Genomic DNA, 18,316 nt, shown 5'->3' with positions numbered 1-18,316 from the left:
CCTCTCCTGCCCACATATCCCAGCTGTATCACCTCTCCTGTATGTATCATCCCCCCCCGTACTGCCCCACTTGCTTGCCTCCCCTGCACCCCTATCTGTGCCAAACCATTTATACCATGCCACCAGTCCAGTCATGCCCCCTCAGGCACTTCCATGTCCTTTATAAGCTACCCTATGCTCACACTGATTTCTCTTCCTCAATATTCTTCTCGTCTCTGCTGTCCCTGGTCAGATGGCCAGCTTGAGGATTCCCTCCCTGGGCAGCATCCTGACCCTCTTGTCACGACTGTTCTGAACACCGAGTGCCGACTGTCCCAGCCATGTTTCAATTTAGCATCTGTTAGTTGGATCAGTTTACCAATGTTCATCTCTCCAGTTAGACCATAAACACCAAGGATGCTGGAACTACCTCGTTCCTTCTCCTTGGCTCCTTTCTTGAGGAATGAAGAGGGAAAGAAAATTTGAATTGAAAAAGACTTTGGAAATAGCTCCACACCACCCAAATTGTCTTATAGTTCAGCCTCCTGCGTAAGCAAGCACTCAACATTTTTAATTTTTGAGGTTGACACTCTCACCTGTCCTTTGCACTCGAGGAAGCTGAGGTGTGGAAGAGTTAGGGGAATTGCCCGGAATCTCCCAGCCACAACTGCTTAATACCAGGCCATGTTGCATCAGTTCTGGAGGCTGCGGAAAGGGTGGGGATGGTGGACACATGGGTAAAATCATCATCTCTTTGTTTCTTTCTTTGTCCCCCTGGTCATCCCCATAGCTGGACAAGATGTTGGACCCCCAGGTGTGGCGGGAGGCAGCCACCCAGGTGTTCTTTGCTCTGGGGCTGGGCTTCGGAGGTGTCATCGCCTTTTCCAGCTACAACAAACAGGACAATAACTGCCACTTCGATGCTGCCCTGGTGTCCTTCATCAACTTCTTCACCTCGGTGTTGGCCACCCTCGTGGTGTTTGCTGTGCTGGGCTTCAAAGCCAACATCATGAATGAGAAGTGTGTGGTCGAGTAGGTGGCATGACCCTTCCGGTCCCTTCTTTCTCTGCCTGCCTCACCCAAGGGTAGCAGGTGGGCTGGGCAGGATGAGAGGCCCTCTCCATCCCATAAGGGATGAGGTCATCATCTTCCTCAGCCCTGGCCCACAAGAACAGGCTCCTGGATGTCTCTGTCAGTGGCCCATGGGTGCCCTGCCTGGGTTTCTGGGAGGGGTCTCTCAGGTCCCACACTTCCCTTCTTACCTAGTCCTGCCCTCTTTGCAATGCAGGAACGCTGAGAAAATTCTAGGGTACCTCAACTCCAACGTCTTGAGCCGTGACCTCATTCCACCCCACGTCAACTTCTCACACCTGACCACCAAGGACTACTCCGAGATGTACAACGTCATCATGACTGTTAAGGAAAAACAGTTCTCAGCCCTGGGTCTGGATCCCTGCCTCCTGGAGGATGAACTTGACAAGGTACTGGAACAGACTGCCCTTCCTAGGACAAGCAGGAATCCAAAGATAGGCTCAGTGGCTGGAGCATGGGCCTTGAAAGCCTATAGAACAATGGTTCTCAACCTTTCTAATGCTGTGACCTTTTAATACAGTTCCTGATGTTGTGGTGACCCTCCAAACATAAAATTATTTCATTGCTACATCATAACTAGTTTTGCTACATTTGTGAATTGCAATGTAAATATCTGATATGCAGGGTATCTTCTATGCGACCCCTGTGAAAAGGGAGTCACGCCCCACGGGTTGAGAACCGTGAAGACTCACTGTGCACACAGATGGAGAAAGGCTGAAAGCGTCAGGATGCCCAGAGGGAAGCTTATGATTAGATGGAGGGCCAAAGGAAACACTGAAATTGCAGGAGCCATTGTCAGTTTGAGTCGGGATTCCCATTTGTTGAGCAGGCTTCTTCTACACAGAACCCTGTGTAAACAATCCACTTAGAACAACAGCTGTGGACCAGGTAAATGCTAATTCCCTCCAGTTCCCATTTCCTTTGACCCCTGCGGCAGCTCTATGAGTCAGGTATGAATATTGTTCCCAGTTTTATCGATAAGCAGCCTGTAGGTTGTGGGAGAGGGTTGATCAGGGTCTCTCACAACTAGTTAGTAAGCAAGAAAACAAATTAGTGCTCTTGTTCCAGAGTCCTTGTTCCGCCTCATCCCTTGAAACGCCTGCTCTCGTCAGTGCTCCCACTTCCACCGTCACAGTGAGACTTAGCTCCTGGGCTAAGCAGAGGTGCTCCTCCCCATTAGTGCTCAGCCTGAGGTGGGGATAACTTTCTTGCGTTTGCATTTGCACCTCTGGGCACTTTCAAAATTACTGTTCTGCTACAGTGGTACCAGCAAACCAACCAGACAGATCCACAGATCCCAGGCCTCTGGCTAGAGCCAAGGCTCATGTTGGGGATAGCAAGCCCCATTAGCCCCTGAGTTTCTTCGCGAGACCAGAAGCTTTCCCTAGTGGTGTCTGAGAACCATGCCAAAGGCGGCTCCATGGCTTGGAGCTGTAGTTTTGTTGGTAGACTGCCTGTCTAGCATCCTGGGTTTGATTCTGTGCCCTTAAATAAAAAGGATTAACAGAAGAAAAGCAAAAAGACAGCTTCACTAGTCCGTGGGCGCAGCATTCCACTATCTCTGGCTTCTCTCCCGTGCTCAAGAACAAAGGAGCCCAACTGGCGGCATCCTCTCCTTCTACCCCTTCTCACGGCCGTGACCTGATCTTCTGACAATGCTAGGAATACAGCAGGCTTTTTCACACTGGGCAGCCTCAAGAGCAGCTAAATGACAACTGAGAACTCATAAGTTCCCTCCGGGTAACAGGACACTTGTGAGTGACGTGAGCAGGCAGTGTGGTTGTTGTATTAAAGCAATGGCTCCGTACTTGGGCTGTCCACAAGACCCCTGATAGCTTTAGAAAACGTCATACCACCTTAACCTTCGCCCAGTGAAATCGTGGTCTCTGCAGGAGAACCTGACAGGGGTGGGTATTTAAAGACTCCAGTTGCTTCCATTGGACAGCTGAGCCAGGTGTCTGGAATTCAGCAGTTCAGAACTGGGAGTGGTCACTGGGGTTGCAGCAAAGATGAAGTCTTAGAGAGGAGCAGGGTCCTACATTATGTGTGTTTCTAGATGGGAGCACCTTCACCTGGACCACTGGGGTCCTGAAACAACCTGTAGAATCTAGGTCTCCTAGGGAAACTCTCAGGGACTTTTTTTTTTTTTTAACATTTTAGTTTAGTGTGGTTGCTTTGAGACAATCTTAATCTGTAGTCCAGGTAAGCCTGAACCTCAATGTGAAGTCCAGCTGCCCTTGAACTCATGGCAGTCCTCCTGCTTCAGCCCTCTAAGTGCTGGAATTATAGGTGTGAGTCACTACAGCTAACTTTCTCCAGAGACTCTGATGTTCACTATGGTTTGAGATCCTCTTTCAAGCTGAAAGAGTTCAAGCAGCAATGGGGAGCCCTATGAAAGAGGGCACGGTGATTCCTGTTCCTCCAGAGGGAAGGAGGCAGAGGACTTCTGGAGTAAGAGTAACCCCCACTCTCTGCCCCACCCTCAGTCTGTGCAGGGCACAGGCCTGGCCTTCATCGCCTTCACTGAGGCCATGACACATTTCCCGGCCTCCCCCTTCTGGTCTGTCATGTTCTTCCTGATGCTCATCAACCTCGGCCTGGGCAGCATGATCGGGACGATGGCGGGAATCACCACACCTATCATCGACACCTTCAAGGTACCCAAGGAGATCTTCACAGGTAACTAACTCCCTGTCACCCTGCCAGACACCAGCCTGGCATGCACGTGACAATCAGGTTCTGAATTGATTGGGCGGTTTGTCACCCCATCTGCAGAAGGCTCTTCTCCCTGATGATAGACAGTTGGACCTGGATGTGCCGTTCAGGATCCCCGTCTACCTCTTCCCTACATCCCTGGGGAGGAGGAGTGGCGTAGTGGCTTCCTCCTCTCAAATGGGAAAACTAAGGTTTCCTGGGAAAGGATCGTAGGACTAATCAGTTGAATCATCTCAATTCAGTTCAGAATTTAAGTGGAGCAGCTGCCTTGGGCTTGGTGCTGTGCCCGGAGCAGGGAGCATGGGGGAAAGAATGCAGAGTTGATGCCTTCCTCAAGAGTCCTCCGCCTGATGTAGGGGGAGCTCAGATCCTCAGCTTCCAGCGCTCTCCTGCAGGGCTGTGCCTGTGAATCATAGAGGGGGCAGGCTGCAAAGCCTGCTTGGGAGCAGCATGCTGGGGGGTAGCCGGGTCCCCCCCACCCTGCACCTTTGCCCCCACACCGGCCTCTCGGCTCTCTGTAGTGGGCTGCTGTGTCTTTGCATTCTTCGTGGGGCTGTTGTTCGTCCAGCGCTCCGGAAACTATTTCGTCACCATGTTCGATGACTACTCGGCCACCTTGCCACTCACCGTCATTGTCATCCTTGAGAACATCGCTGTAGCCTGGATTTATGGGACCAAGAAGTAAGGAGGTCATTGAGGAATGATGGGGACAGGTGGAGGAGGGGGGTTCTTTCCCATGAGGACTTTTGGGGGAGTCCTGTGTTCTGGAGGCTGCCTCTGAAAGGGGCAAGAGATTACAGACTATGGGAGCTAAAGGGCCCCTTGGCACCAGGAAACTGAGGCCTCTAAAGAGGACAAGAACATTGGAGGCTGCTTGGTTAGTAAGAGACAGAGCCATGCTAAGGACCTTGGGATCCTAGGTTCCGATCCTGACGTCAGCCTAAACAATTAACTACCGCAGCCCCTTTGCCGAAGACCAGTCCGGAGATGGCTGCTTAGCTTGTGTAGCACTTGGCTGGGATTCCAAGGCTCCCCGCCCTCCAAGTAGACTCCAGCAGCCTGATTTATAATTTTAAGGAATGGGTTTTGGCCTCAAGTTTTGGGTTTGAAGAGAAAGGGGGTTTAGCAGTAAGGTCAGATCTGGTTTCGTGGCCTGACCCCAAGGCAGATCTCCACTTAGAGCCAGTTCTTATTTGCGGTCAAATCCTCATTCCCGGGGACTCCCAGGACTGCCACCTTCCTACCCTCTTGGTGTTTACTGTGTTCACTGTCCTTGTCCTCAGAGAGGCCCAGGCCTTCCACTACCTAGCTCAGCCTGACCCTCCTTGATGTCCAGATGGGTTTGGAATTCAGTGTGTCTCACAGGGGACATCTGTTTCCTGGGAGGGCACAGGAGGAGGAGGAGGGGCAGAAAGCATAAGAGACGGAGCATCAGGACAGGGGTGAAGACAAATGCCTATTATTCCATCACGTGTGAGACTGAGGCAGGATTGCCATGAGTCTGAGGCCAGCCTGGGCTACACAGTAAACCCCTGTCTCAAAAGACAAGAGAAGGGAAGGAAGGAGGAGCGAATTGATGGCGGGATGAGAAAAGGAAGGGACAGCGGACTCTGTGTTCACCCCATGCGCCGGGGCTGGAAGGCTCTGCCAGAAGGGCTCGGGCTGTGGTGCTGTGGACTCCTGTGCAGCTTCTGGAAGCCCTGTGCCTGTTCACAGTGTCCCTTTCAAATGCATGCAATCAGCTATCCATAATTATATATAAAAAACCAACAGTACTGAAAACTGACTGAGCATCGTTTAGTGTGGTTTAGCGTGTACTCTATTTGTACCACAACGAGTCTGGTGATCTGGTTGTGGGTCTAGTAATGGCTGTCACTTAAAAGCAGTGGTGGGTATATGTGTTTCTGGTATCTTCCATAGCAGGCTATTGATAAGATAATTTCTGATTCAGTCACAAGTAACGCTAGCACTCTTGAGGTTGCTTGCGCTTACAACAGAAGGAATGGCCAGGTTCGGTTAGCATGATTGAGCTAAAGATGCATTTTGTATACCACCCAAAACTGTAGCCTGCCTGCCTCCTTGAATTCTAGCACACGGTCTAATTTAGAGACCTTAGGACTTTTAGAAGCTTCTTCCTTCCCTCGCTAGGTAGGTGCATTACTGCCTCTTGTCCAGCAGGGGGAAGCATGAGCACAGCAGGTGGCAGGCCGCAGCACCCTGAGAACTCAGCTTTCTATCCCCATCCACTGGTCCCGGCCTGCCTAAGGCATCAAATCTCCCTTGTGAAGTAGGCAGACCAGAGCCTCCTGGAGACCACTGGGGCTTCACACTGTGAACCCCGAAGGCAAAGGCTAGCAGAACCCAGAAATGATTGGTCAGAAACAAGTGACCGTAAGGGAAAGGGAAGGCTTGGTGGTGAAGGTGCCTACTGCTCTTGTCTTCTGCTCTGCCTGACAGGTTCATGCAGGAGCTAACAGAGATGCTGGGCTTCCGACCCTACCGCTTCTATTTCTACATGTGGAAGTTCGTGTCCCCATTGTTCATGGCTGTTCTCACCACAGCCAGCATCATCCAGCTGGGGGTGTCGCCTCCAGGCTACAGTGCCTGGATCAAAGAGGAGGTGAGTGGTGACCCCACAAACCCCAGAACCACTTGCATCTTCTCAGGCCTTTACCATAGCAGATAATCGGAACAAACCTGTCTAGGACAGCAGCTCCGTGACAGGTCTTACCAGGTGCCCTGTATTCCTAACGTACACTCTGTTTGACAACCCTAAGGAGTGGTGTTATTCCTCTAGCATAAGCGGAGAAACTGGAGTTGGGCAAAATCAGCATACTCCTCGGGTGTTCTAAGGCGGTGTCTTTTCGTGTCTATGGTGTGGAATTGCCTGCCCTTTCTACAGATGTAGACACTGAGCCCCCTTTAGCCAAGGTGATCTACTGAACTCCAGTAGCGCTCCCTGAGGATGCCATCTCTACTGCTACTTGGTCAGGGTGGAGGGAGGGGAGGAGGGGAGGAGGGGAGGCCATAGGCAAGGGTGGGAAAAGATCAGCCTGTAGGCTTGGGAGGGGCGTTGCCTGGTGCCCTGCAGCACCCTTCCTGCTCTCAACCCTTAGGCTGCGGAGCGCTACCTGTACTTCCCCAACTGGGCCATGGCACTGCTGATCACCCTCATCGCCGTGGCAACCCTGCCCATCCCTGTGGTGTTCATCTTGCGGCACTTCCACCTGCTCTCCGACGGTTCCAATACCCTCTCTGTGTCCTACAAGAAGGGCCGCATGATGAAGGACATCTCTAATCTGGAGGAGAATGATGAGACGCGCTTCATCCTCAGCAAGGTGCCCAGCGAGGCTCCCTCACCCATGCCCACCCACCGCTCCTATCTGGGGCCCGGCAGCACATCGCCCCTGGAGAGCAGCGGCAATCCCAACGGACGTTATGGAAGTGGCTACCTCCTGGCCAGCACCCCTGAGTCAGAGCTGTGACCACTGCGCCATTCTGTCCGCCTCCCCTCTATACCCAACCTGCCCACTTGGCTGGGCCTGGTCTCTTCCTCCATGGTAGCCGCCAGACCCAGGCCAGTCCATGGAGAGAGGATCTGCCCGGCCTTGTTCCCCACCCAAGTCCCAGCAGACTCCCTACCTATGAGCAGGGGACTGGGGACAATTCCATCCCCTCGTCCAGGCCTCCACCCCATGTAACTTTTTGAGAACTCTTGCCAAGTTGCAACCATGTAACCACAACAACCCCAGTATGGGGGAACTTCAAGTGGGCACTTTAGGAGTCGCCACCCCCTCTCCCTGTGAAACCTACCACTTGCAGTTCTCAGGTCTTGGGGAGGTTCGCTCTGTGCTATTGGTATTGGTGGTAGTGGGCAGAGGCTTCAGGGCCGAGGGCACAGGAGGTAGACTTTAGCCCAGTCTGCCGTAAGGACAGAACGTATCATCCTGTCAGCCCAGCATGGCTGCTCCTGAGCTAAGATGGGGATAGGGACACGTGTGTCAGGGAACTCCTCAGTTCTATCTTACGAGATAGGCGGTACCCTCTGGCTTGAGCGAGACGCTGAGCACTGAAAGGAATGCTCCACGGCCAGCTCATGGAATCTTTGGAATGACTCTGTTTCTCCTACCAGGGGCAGATGGGGTATGTTCCTGATTCTGCCTGGAAGCATGGTGAAGGGAGGGGTCACCTTAACTAGGGTTTAGCCATTTTTGATCTCCACTATCCAGCCTGGAGCCAGGGGCGGTGGTCTTGGCCTCTGTCCCAGGGAGAAAAGGGGCAGCGCCAGGCGAGGTTTGCAGAGCACAACCTAAGGGCCCCAGCACAACCTAGGTTCGGAGCACAAGTGGAACACTCTCTTCCACTCTCACCCGGAGCTCGCTTTCCTCGTGGCAGCTTCTCTCCTGGAATGGGGGTCCCTGGAGTTCAGGGCCGTGTCACCAGGAACCCTCGTTTCTAGGGAAAGACAGGTCATTTCACTGCCCCTTTGGGCTGCCACTCCCTCTCCCTGTTGCACAAGCACAGCCACAAGTGTGCACCTCGTGTGAAGACACCTTGGAAACTTCCTCAAACTCCCCCAGTCTGTTCAGAGACATGGCACAGGTAATTCTGGGCAGGATGGAGGCTGCCGGGGGTGGAGGGCAGTGGCAAAGCAAAGAGCCTCTGGTTTTAGGCCCCGAAGAAAGGTATAGCCTCTGGTAGTGTCCCTGTCCTTCTATCAAAGCCCCCCTGGGAGAGGGACTGTTTCAGAGCAGCCTTTAAGGACTCAGAAACTGACCTGAGAATCAGGGTATCTCTCTGCAGTATGACCTCAGAGAGATGGTGTATGGATATATATATCCATATATGTGTGTATGTGTGAATGTGTATATATATGTATGACTGGCAGACTAGGATGGATGGATGGATGGGTGGATATATATGTATATACACACATACATAAATGTATATATATGTATGTATGTGTGTGTGTATATATATATGTGTATATGTGTATATATATATATATATATATATATATATATATATATATTCCAAAGTTTTGGTGGACAGGAACTGACCTGAGTAACTTCCAGAGGTTCCTGGGGTCATTTTCATGGCCCTGACTTCCCTCAGTACTGAGAGGGGCAGACTAGACCCAGGTGCCCACTTTCTACTCCTATGCCTACTGGTTCCTTCCCTTCCCAGCCTGAGAGGTCCATCCCCCCAGCCTGCCATCTCTCTCGTTCCCCAGTTCCTCATGCCTTCCCTCCCGTCTAGCCTTCTCCATTCCACCTGCCCTAGTATTTGAGGTGAGAGGGAGTCCGAATCTCCCTGAAGAGATGCGCTTTGGGGGTGCGGCATCCCATCCTTGGCCCCCTCACCTGACAACACCTCCTCCCTGGCCCCGTGCCTAGTCCCGAGCAGAATTAGAAAACAGGAAGTGCAGGCCCCAGCGGACTCCACTATCTGTACTCCTCTCTATGCTATTTCTATTGTGCATTCAATCTGTCCATGTGGGTGTCCTTGCTGTGAAATGACAAACCCCATATTATACTGCGGCTGGTGGGCTATTTTCATCCTCAGTGCTGTACAGATCTATTTTCATTGTGTATTTGATATATTTTTAATTTTGTAGCGTGGCTGGGCCAGGCCCCAGCCTGTGAGCCTGCAGTGAGTGGGGGGAGGGGAACTGAGCTGAGGCTGTTTGCTTATGTATTGTGGGCTCTGTAGTGTTTGTTGTAGCCTTTAGCCGTAGGCCGGAACCTGTCCTGGTTGGACATAGGTCCTAGAGCACGTGCTCTCTTTCTTCGTGAGCGTGTGTGAGGAGTGTGTGTGTGCGTGTGTGTGCGTGTGTGTCATGTTGGTAGGTGTGAGTGCATAAGGTGCTGATCTGTGATTCTCCCACCCACCCACCCACCCACCCAGTGTTCACCACCTTCTGAAGACCTGGGTCTTCCTCTCAGCTCTATGGGGAGGCCTCAGGACAGACTCTTCAGAGAGCACTAGCTATGGGGAAAGGCTTGCTTCCCACAGGTGACTCATGTCTCATGTCCTTACACGGAAGGAGGGCCTTGGGTGGCGGGGGAGCCCTATTTATTTTCCAGCCAACCTTCTGTTGTTCACCCTGGAGGCACTCGGTCTTCAGCAGACAGCACTGGGTTTCTTAGGACAGCTGTCTGAGGGAGGCATCTCTCTGCCTTTCTGTCCTGTGTTTGACCTTGAAAGAGTCCTGAGTACCCAGAAAGCAACAGCTGCTCCTTAGACCTCTGCTGGCTCCTCAGGAGAGATGAGGTGAAGTCTCCTGACACTGACGATTCAGCCCCAGCTTCCTTGGAGGACCTGGCAGTGAGGACCAGGGTCCCCACTGCCGCTGGTTAGTGCTGCCCATACAGTGCCCACCAGAAGACAAGGGGTTTCGGGGGCTGTGAGTCAACTGAGTTGGGGCAGGGCAGAGGTACACCTAAGGATTCCCTGTTCTGCCTGTCCCCCAGCCCCAATCACCAGCCTCTTGCTCGGGGAGCGTGAAGCCTGAGGCCCAGTTTGGGTGGTGGGGGAGACGTGAGACACCCAAGGGAAAGCAGGTGAGGTTGGCATCTGCCATCAAGCAATAAATCTTCAGGGGCTGCCGCTTTTTAAGTGCCAGGAAATGCCCTCCAGAGGCAGCCTGTGTGAGCCCTGAGGCTGTGAGCCAGCCCCACGCAGGCCTGCAAGTATTAACAGGTAGGGACTGCCCTTCTTCCTTTCCTTATCGTACCCCACCCCCAACCAGAGTAGGCCCCACTGTGAAAAGGGAATGAGAGCGAGGAGGTCCAATACACCTGTGACTCTGTGCCCTGCTGGTCCCTCCCCTTAGGTCTGAAAGGGCAGGGAACTGGGGGAGGAGGGCCCAGGGTCATTTCTCATGAGAAGTCCTGCTTTAAACAGACCTAAACACATATCAGGCAGTCTCTTCAGGGCCAGGCACAGGTTCAGAGCAGTTGGAATCCATGTCTCCTGGACTGGCCAGAGCCCTGAGTCAGGATACTCAGCCCAGGAGAGGGGATGAGGCATTGCCACCCCAGGGCCCCTCTTTCGTCTCCCCTACCCTGGTGTACAATAAAGTGTCTGTTCTTACCACTCTCTCTTGCCTTTCTTACACTTACAGGGGTGCGGGGAGCTGAGGGGAGCTTTGGGACAAAAGTGTGTTTTTATTCTCATGGATGCAGGCTGAGAAATTTGAGGATGGTCCAGTCAGTTTCCTGGGAGCTTCCCTAGGTATTGACGATGTGCGCACTGTTCTTGGCCTTACTATGTCTCAGCGACTGTACAGCTAAGGTCTTTTCTCTGAGGGAAATGCTTGGGCGAGGAAAATGAGGCTCTGTCTAGTATAAGGATGTGCTCAGTGTCCTCTTCCAGGACTTTTCAGGGGTCATTCCTCTGCCTGGCTTCAGGGAAAAGCGACATATGTACACTCTGCAAGGGTGCAGTACCAGAGATCTGTGGGAAACACAAAAGGCAGAGGCCTGACTTGGTCCCTAGGGAAGTGGGCTGGTTCCAGCAAGCCGTGCTCTAAGTGCTGAGAGTCCCCCCACCCCTACCCCCACTGCAGATGCTGTCCTTTGGAATCTTCAGCAGAAGCTACAGGTGAAGTATAAGGCGTGATACCCCAAGTTTTGTTATATAAGCACCCACTGAATGCAGGACCGTGAAGAACAGAGAGAGCTGGTGGCAGAGAAGCCCCTTTTTTGCCTCCACTTGCCTTCCGGAGCACAGTCTCCGGAAGAACCTCACTCTCATCCAGCCCCATTCTGGTCTGGATCATGCCCTCTCTGTCTCATTCAGCAGGGCCCTCCAAAGGGACCTTCCATTTCCTGTCCCTGTCTCCCATTGTTCCACGAGCAGCCGCCAGGTGGCAGGAACCCCTTTCTGTCCACGTTTTAGCCTGGGAAACCTCCTCTTGGACTGTCACAGACTCTGCAGGGTACTCATTAAATAAACATTAAGAACTACCGTGGGGCAGACTCCCTGTTAGCCAGAGACACCCCCACAACAGGCAAATCAGCACCCAGTGCCCCGATTTCACCAAAGGAGGCATCTCTTTTGTCCCATCAAATCCCTCTACTTATCTCTCAGACAAGGGAATGTCCCAGGGTTAGACAAATCATTCCATATACAGCTACTCAGACTTTTGGGAAATTTGGTTGAAATGGCAGCTATCCCTCCAGGAGGGGTACACAGACCCTAACACACTATATAAGGGCTTCACGGCAGTGGAGCTCTGAAGCCAAGTCCTCAAAGTCAAGTTTAAATGTCAGGTAGGTCTTGTCTTTTCCGAGAGACCTCTCTGAGCCTACCTTTTCTAATTTGGAAGAGGGGAGGGGGGAAGTAGGATTGGGAGAGAGTAGTTTGAAGGAGATAACACACCCTGAATCAGTTATCTCTTGCCGTGCTCCGAGTCAGTCCAAATTTAAAACAGCCATCATACCATACCTCATGATTTTGTGAATGGGGAATTCCAGTAGGGATTAGGCCAGCAGACCATGGGAAACTAAGGGGTATTCAGTTGGTGGAAGAGCTGGTCTGGAAGTCCCAAGGGAGCCTTTCTCACATTCCTTCAAGTATCTAATTCTTGCGTAGAAATGGGTAGGAGTGGGGTTCAGCTGGGCTTGCTGGTCAGAGTGACTTTCTGCAACTGACCTTTCTGACACAGTTCATTTCTAGGGACCGGATTCTCACCTGATGGCTCACAGTGCCCAGGGAGACCATTTCAAGAGCAGAAAAATGGAAGCTCAGCTGGAAGCTGCCTATTTCTTGAGGCCCCGGCTTGGGGATATATCAGCTCCACCATGGTCTATGGGCCTTGGCACCTGTTCATAGGGCACCCAGACCTCACTGTAGATTAGAAATAGGAGGATGCCCATTTAACAAACCCACTCTGGGGCATTGGACGTCTCCATCATTCATCGTGGGCATGTTTGTGGATGCTTTTCCTGAGAGGCTATCAGTATGAAGCGCAGAACTGAGACACACAACGAATCTCTCCTAATGAGGAGGTGAGCAGCTAAATTCGGGTCCTGAATTGGAGGCAGTGAGCAGGAAGAAGATAAGGGCATGCTGAAGAACACGAGAGAGTTTTGGCCCCATTTTCACCCCATGGGCAGGCAGTATGAGGTTGTTCCAATCATGAGTCTCTCACCAACCTTGGGCAGGCCACTTAACCTTATGAGCCCTGTATGACAGTAAAATCTCTTCCTTGAGATGCTGGAAGAAATAAACGAACTCCTGAGGTACCAGTTGGGACCCAGCAGAGAAGTTTTTTCCATAGGGGGTTCTAACACATGATAAGTAAGCACTGCTCTCTTCTCGATTCCAAACCTGGGTGAGTGCATCTACCCTGTTCCACCCGCGCAATAAACCAGCATCCTAGGACCATTGTTAAAAAACAGTCTCAGCCTAACCCTGGAAGAAGCCAAGGAAGGAGAAAAGAGAATGTCCCTTTCCAGGGAAGTGGGTGCTTACTAATCCCTTCAGGGTTGTGTTTGGTCCTTAGCCACAGCCAGACACAGAGCCCCATCCAGCCCGTAGGCATGGGCTAAAGAATGCTATAAGCTCCAGGAATGTGGTGGCTCATTTGTTGGTGAATTTTCAAAGGATTCTTTAACCCTTCTCCCATCAAGAAGATTCTCTACCTTTCTTCTTGAATTTGGGCAAGCAAATCTCTCCTCTGACCAGCGGAAAATGGAGGAAATAATACTATGTGACTTGCAAGGAAGGCTGCATCAACATGGAGCGTTCCACTTCCTCGCGGTGTTCTAGGGATAATGGTTCCTGGGGGAGCTCGCGGCTTTGTAAGGTTAGCACTGGTACCTCACAGAGACGACCGGGCTAGGAGCCGTGTGTTTATGCTTCTATTGACAGCTTCAGCTGAGCTCTTAGCTGATGGCCGTGTCAACCACCAGCCATGGGAGTGTGTCGTATTGAACATTCGGCTCAGGAGCCTCATGCATTTGCAGTACCAGTGGATGTGTGGTTGCAGTTGCATGAGTTCCAGGTACTGCTCAGCTGAGCCCTTCCTACCTTTCTGGCCCATAAACAAGAATGAATGAAAGAAAATGACTGTTAAACTTACATTTTAGGTCAATTTGTTTCACAGTGAAAATAACCAGGAAGTGAATCTGAGGGCTTCTCTGACCAAATCACCTATATAACAGTTGAGGACATAGAGGCCTGGGGTAAGAATTCCTACAACCAAGCAGAGGGGAAACAGTGGCCAAAGCCTGCTTTCCCAATCCAACCCAGTGGATTGTCTACCTCGCTGCAAGGCCCTGATGGGAGGGACCCCAACCGTCTCCTACTTCTAACCTTCCTCCACTGATCCCTTGCATCAGGCATGGCACGGGTATTCAGAGTGCCTAGAATTGTACTAACCACTGAGAATCTGCACAAAGGCTCAGATCAGGCAGGGTTCCTTGTCTTGTACAATCACAATGAGACTTGATGTGTCCACCTTCCCGTGGTGCCAGGCACACTAGCTTAGGTGGAAAGGAACCTGGGAACTGGGGAGAAGACAAGCAAGTCAACAGAAAACGTATCATGAATAAGATCACCCCATGTAGGCCAAGTGCTGGCTGCACAGCAGAAGCACCTAGTAGGGGGCCACTCTCGGGCTCCCAGGGTCTTCCCTCATGTCCAGGGCTAAGCTCAGAAGGGCTGCATCTGTGCACTTTATGATTGACCTAACAAGAGCCTAGGTTTGAGTTGTCGCTCCAGACAGCTGCTCCCCTTTCTCCAGGATCCTGCTGGAGGGGATCCGGCCCATCAGTACTAATTAACTACTCTACTGGAATGAACCTGTTCCTTTGGAACTTAGCCCAGGTAGGAGGAATCTGTACTTTTCTGGATGGAGAGATGTTGAGTGCCAGGAGTCATGCCAGTTGGGCCCTGCACTGTGTGTGTGTGTGTGTGTGTGTGTGTGTACACTCCTCAGTCCCAGCTGCCTCCCAGAGCCCAATAGCCTTGAGGGAAAAATGCCTGGAGGGGTCCCTTAAGCTGCCTCTGTGATTCTCATTTACCTTGTCCTACACGTGGAGACCACATAAGCCTCTGTGTTTTCTCTGTTTGGGGCCCAAACCCAGCTGTGGGGCTCCATCTCCAAGGTTCACGGCTGCTGCATAGACCTGAAATCCCTTAACAGGAACATGCTTCTGAGGCAGCACTGGGTCCCTCCCAGCATGCCCTGCTCCCTTCCAGCCCAGCCCTATGACACTAAGCCAGTTTCTGAAGCCCTGATGTCTGTCTGACCCAGTCCAAGTTATGATCTACACCTTTCTGGTCTCTTCCTTTTAAGAGATGGAAGGGCATCAAAGGGTGCCTGGAGTTCCCTGAGATCTTTAAAGCAATACAACCCTGCCTGCAGCTCTTGTCAGAATCAGTGTAGCTGGCCTCCACATGGCCCACAGTGCTCTGGGCCATTGTCTTAGGTACGTTCTTTCTAGACCCTTCCTGAGACAGCTCTCCCATGTGATTTGGAGCCCGAGAGGCTGGCGGTGGGAGTGGAAAAATAAGATGAGCTGTTGAGCAAGCAGGTTTGCAGTCTCCTCTTGCCTGCCCTCCTCGCCCTGCACAGAATAAAAGCCAGTCGCATGTGCCTGGTGATGAGCTCCGATAAAGCAATTCAATTTGCTGGGCCGAGAGGGAGCGGGGCATGCTGGGAAAGGATGCTGGCTCCTTGGCCTGGATCTGAAAAAGGAGGGGTTGGTCCTTGGCAGGATCTGGAATGCTAAGAGAGAGACATGAGCGCCAAAGGATTATGACTTTGCCCTGATAGCCACAGGCCAGTTCCTTGGCCTGGAACCTCTCAGAAAAGGGGATCCCAAAGGACGGTGGAAAAATGGTCAGATAGCACCTGTTACCCCAAAGAGAGAGACCATATACATGTTCTTAATGGGGGAAAGACTTTGATTTTAGCCTTTCAGTTTCCCTTTGGCCTCTGTAAGGAGGGGAGAGGCTTCTTCGAGAGCCCTACAAAGGATACAGGAGCTCAAGAGCATGTACTGGCATCACTCTAGATTTCGGCTTTGCCTTCTGCCCTTATTTTTTGGCTAACCCCTTAATTCTAGCTAGGGAACTTACTTGGTTTGCTATCTGATTCCACAGTGTGAACTGGCTCTATATGCTCTTGTCGACAGCCCAAAAGAAAAATCCCAGGTGAGAAAAGTAGAGGAAAGACTAAGATGGAGAGAACCGCAAGACTAAGATGGATGAAGCCGCAAGGTAAAGTTGGGGAAAGGATGGGGTGAAGCAGGGATTGGGAGTAGGCTTGCTTACTTTTGTACGCTATCAGGATCTTAGGAAATGAAAAACAGAGAGAGTGGGCATTTTCCTGGGTATGTTAGGGTGCGGTTAAGTCTTGAGGTCTTGGAATCAGCAGGAATCCATGGACCAGCAGCTATTAGGAACCCATAGCAAGCAGCCCGTTTCCTACACACCTAACAGCTTGGAGGAGAGGACAAGCTAGTTAAGCACCACCAGGGGGCAGCACCCACCCACTCACAGTAGGGCAGGAGGCTCACATTTTTCAGGAGTGTAGGTTTGGAAGAGAGTAAATAGCATTACCTCACACACAGAGACCAGAGCAATAGGCCTTGGCGTGCCAACCTTACTATCACAGAGAAAAAGGCTCATGAAGTGGGTTAATCCAAAGCTTTAGAATAAACTGTCAGTAGGAGCTGGCCCTCCTCCTAGAACACCTTTACCAATTTTTTTTCTTGAGCTCTTCTTGGGACCCCCTAGCTCCAGACAAGCTTTCTCATCCCCCTCTCTGATTTTGTGGCCTTTTCCCCCCTTCCTGGCTGTGTTCCTCCTGCATTCTCCGCAGACACTCGTCACCACCCCACTAGGATTACAGATGGACGCACAAACTGGACAGCCGTTTCCCGGGGCTAGAGATGGGGATTTTCTCAATCATGTTGCAATATTTGTTTTTGCTGCAGACAAGCTCTGTAATCCCGACAGCGTGTCTAAGGAGTCAGGGGGTGCACAAAGAGGACCCCACAAATGAGTGCTTCTGACTGTAGTGAAGATGAGGGTGTGGCCCTTGCCTGCGTGCTAGTACAAATCATCAAAGATGATGATGATGATTTTATTATTATTATTTATCTCATTTATGATGAGACCCTAGCTTATAAAAATCCCTTGCATTTATGTTGGGCTTTTAGCCTCTCTCTGAAGAAGAGGAAAGCCCCAGGCTTGTGGATAGTGTGCTGTTTTGTTCGCCTCACCCAGAAATCGGATGATACACAAGTAGTATGAGGTATGGCGTGTCAATCACCCTGCACTCTGTTTAAACCTCCTCTTCATATCACACAGCAGCCAGCAGCAGAGAGAGGCAAAGGAGATGGAGAGGGAGGATAGTAAAGACACAGGTGTGGTTCTGGGCTTAAAAAAACAAAACTAAACTAAAAACCAATGAATCTGGAAATTGCTCTTGGGACACGGCCAGCAAGATCCAATGCTTCATGTTTTGGATATGGCAGCTTCTCAATTACTTAGCAAATGGGTCCTCAGAGGCAATATGAAAAAACAGTGCAGCCTAGAGGAGCCCAGAGACAGGGAGAGAAGACGAACCACAGGAAAAGACAAACTGCAAGGAAAGGGACAGTAATAGGACCTAAGATGGCATAAGGCAGAGTGTGGCACTTCCTGTGGTCCCTTCATAGCAACAGGGAGCAGGGCCACACTCATCACTTCTTCAAGGAGAGCCTCAGGTTTAGGACTTCCCTCCACCTAGACCAAAAAAAGCACTTCCCTGTTCAGGGCCATGCTGTCCTGGCTCCAAGGTGGAGGCTGTGATGACTATGGCAGAGATCATGACTATCAAGATCTAGAGCCGGGCGGTGGTGGCGCATGCCCTTAATCCCAGCACTCGGGAGGCAAAGGCAGGCAGATCTCTGGGAGTTCGAGGCCAGCCTGGTCTACAAGAGCTAGTTCCGGGACGGACACCAAAGCTACAGAGAAACCCTGTCTCGAAAAACCAAAATAAATAAATAAATAAATAAAAACCAAAAAAAAAAAAAAAAAGATCTAGAGCACCCAAGATACGGGCCATGGTGGTCAGAAGGCCCTAACAGTGTTTCCGGAGGAGGAGAGGACAGCTTCTTTGATGTACAACCTTACCACTCTATTCCATCCTGGATTCCACTCAGCCACAATGAAGCATTGAAACCGCAACAATACGACCGGGTTAGCTGCAAGCCAGACACAGGTTAGGTTCTGTGTGAAGAGGCTAAGAGAAAGAGAGAGGTTAGAGGTCAGGAGTCGAGAGCGCTTGGGTGTCACCAAGGGCTGCAGTGGGTGGAGCTGAGGGCCAGGGAAAGGCGGGGAGAGGGGCGAGAGGTGGATGGCGGCGGAGGCGCGCAGGGGCGGCGCGCGGCGCTGGGCACTAGCTGTGAGCGGGGAACGCGCCTCGGTTGGTTTGGAATGCGCGGAGGAAGGCTGAGCTCCGCCGCCCGAGCTCCGCAACGCACCTAATCGGCCCGGCGCCGCGCCGCGCCCATCCCGCCCCGCGGAG

At 51.7% G+C, this 18,316-nt stretch overlaps 1 protein-coding gene across 2 annotated transcripts in view; it reads left to right on the top strand.

Annotated features, from left to right (window-relative positions):
• The window catches only part of Slc6a17 (solute carrier family 6 member 17), a 49,206-nt gene extending 38,322 nt beyond the window's left edge, over positions 1–10,884 (top strand). For both annotated transcript variants that reach the window (XM_057793126.1, XM_057793127.1), the window contains exons 7-12: positions 770–1,011; positions 1,268–1,460; positions 3,558–3,750; positions 4,308–4,467; positions 6,244–6,406; positions 6,903–10,884. In XM_057793126.1, coding sequence (XP_057649109.1) covers positions 770–1,011; positions 1,268–1,460; positions 3,558–3,750; positions 4,308–4,467; positions 6,244–6,406; positions 6,903–7,271 — 1,320 coding nt within the window. In that variant the 3' untranslated portion in view covers positions 7,272–10,884. The remainder of the gene's footprint in view (positions 1–769; positions 1,012–1,267; positions 1,461–3,557; positions 3,751–4,307; positions 4,468–6,243; positions 6,407–6,902) is intronic.
• Positions 10,885–18,316: the final 7,432 nt, after the last annotated feature.

The sequence above is a fragment of the Chionomys nivalis genome, chromosome 18 (assembly GCF_950005125.1).
Source record: "Chionomys nivalis chromosome 18, mChiNiv1.1, whole genome shotgun sequence".
Lineage (NCBI taxonomy): Eukaryota > Metazoa > Chordata > Mammalia > Rodentia > Cricetidae > Chionomys > Chionomys nivalis.
This window is presented reverse-complemented; position numbering and strand designations above follow the sequence as displayed.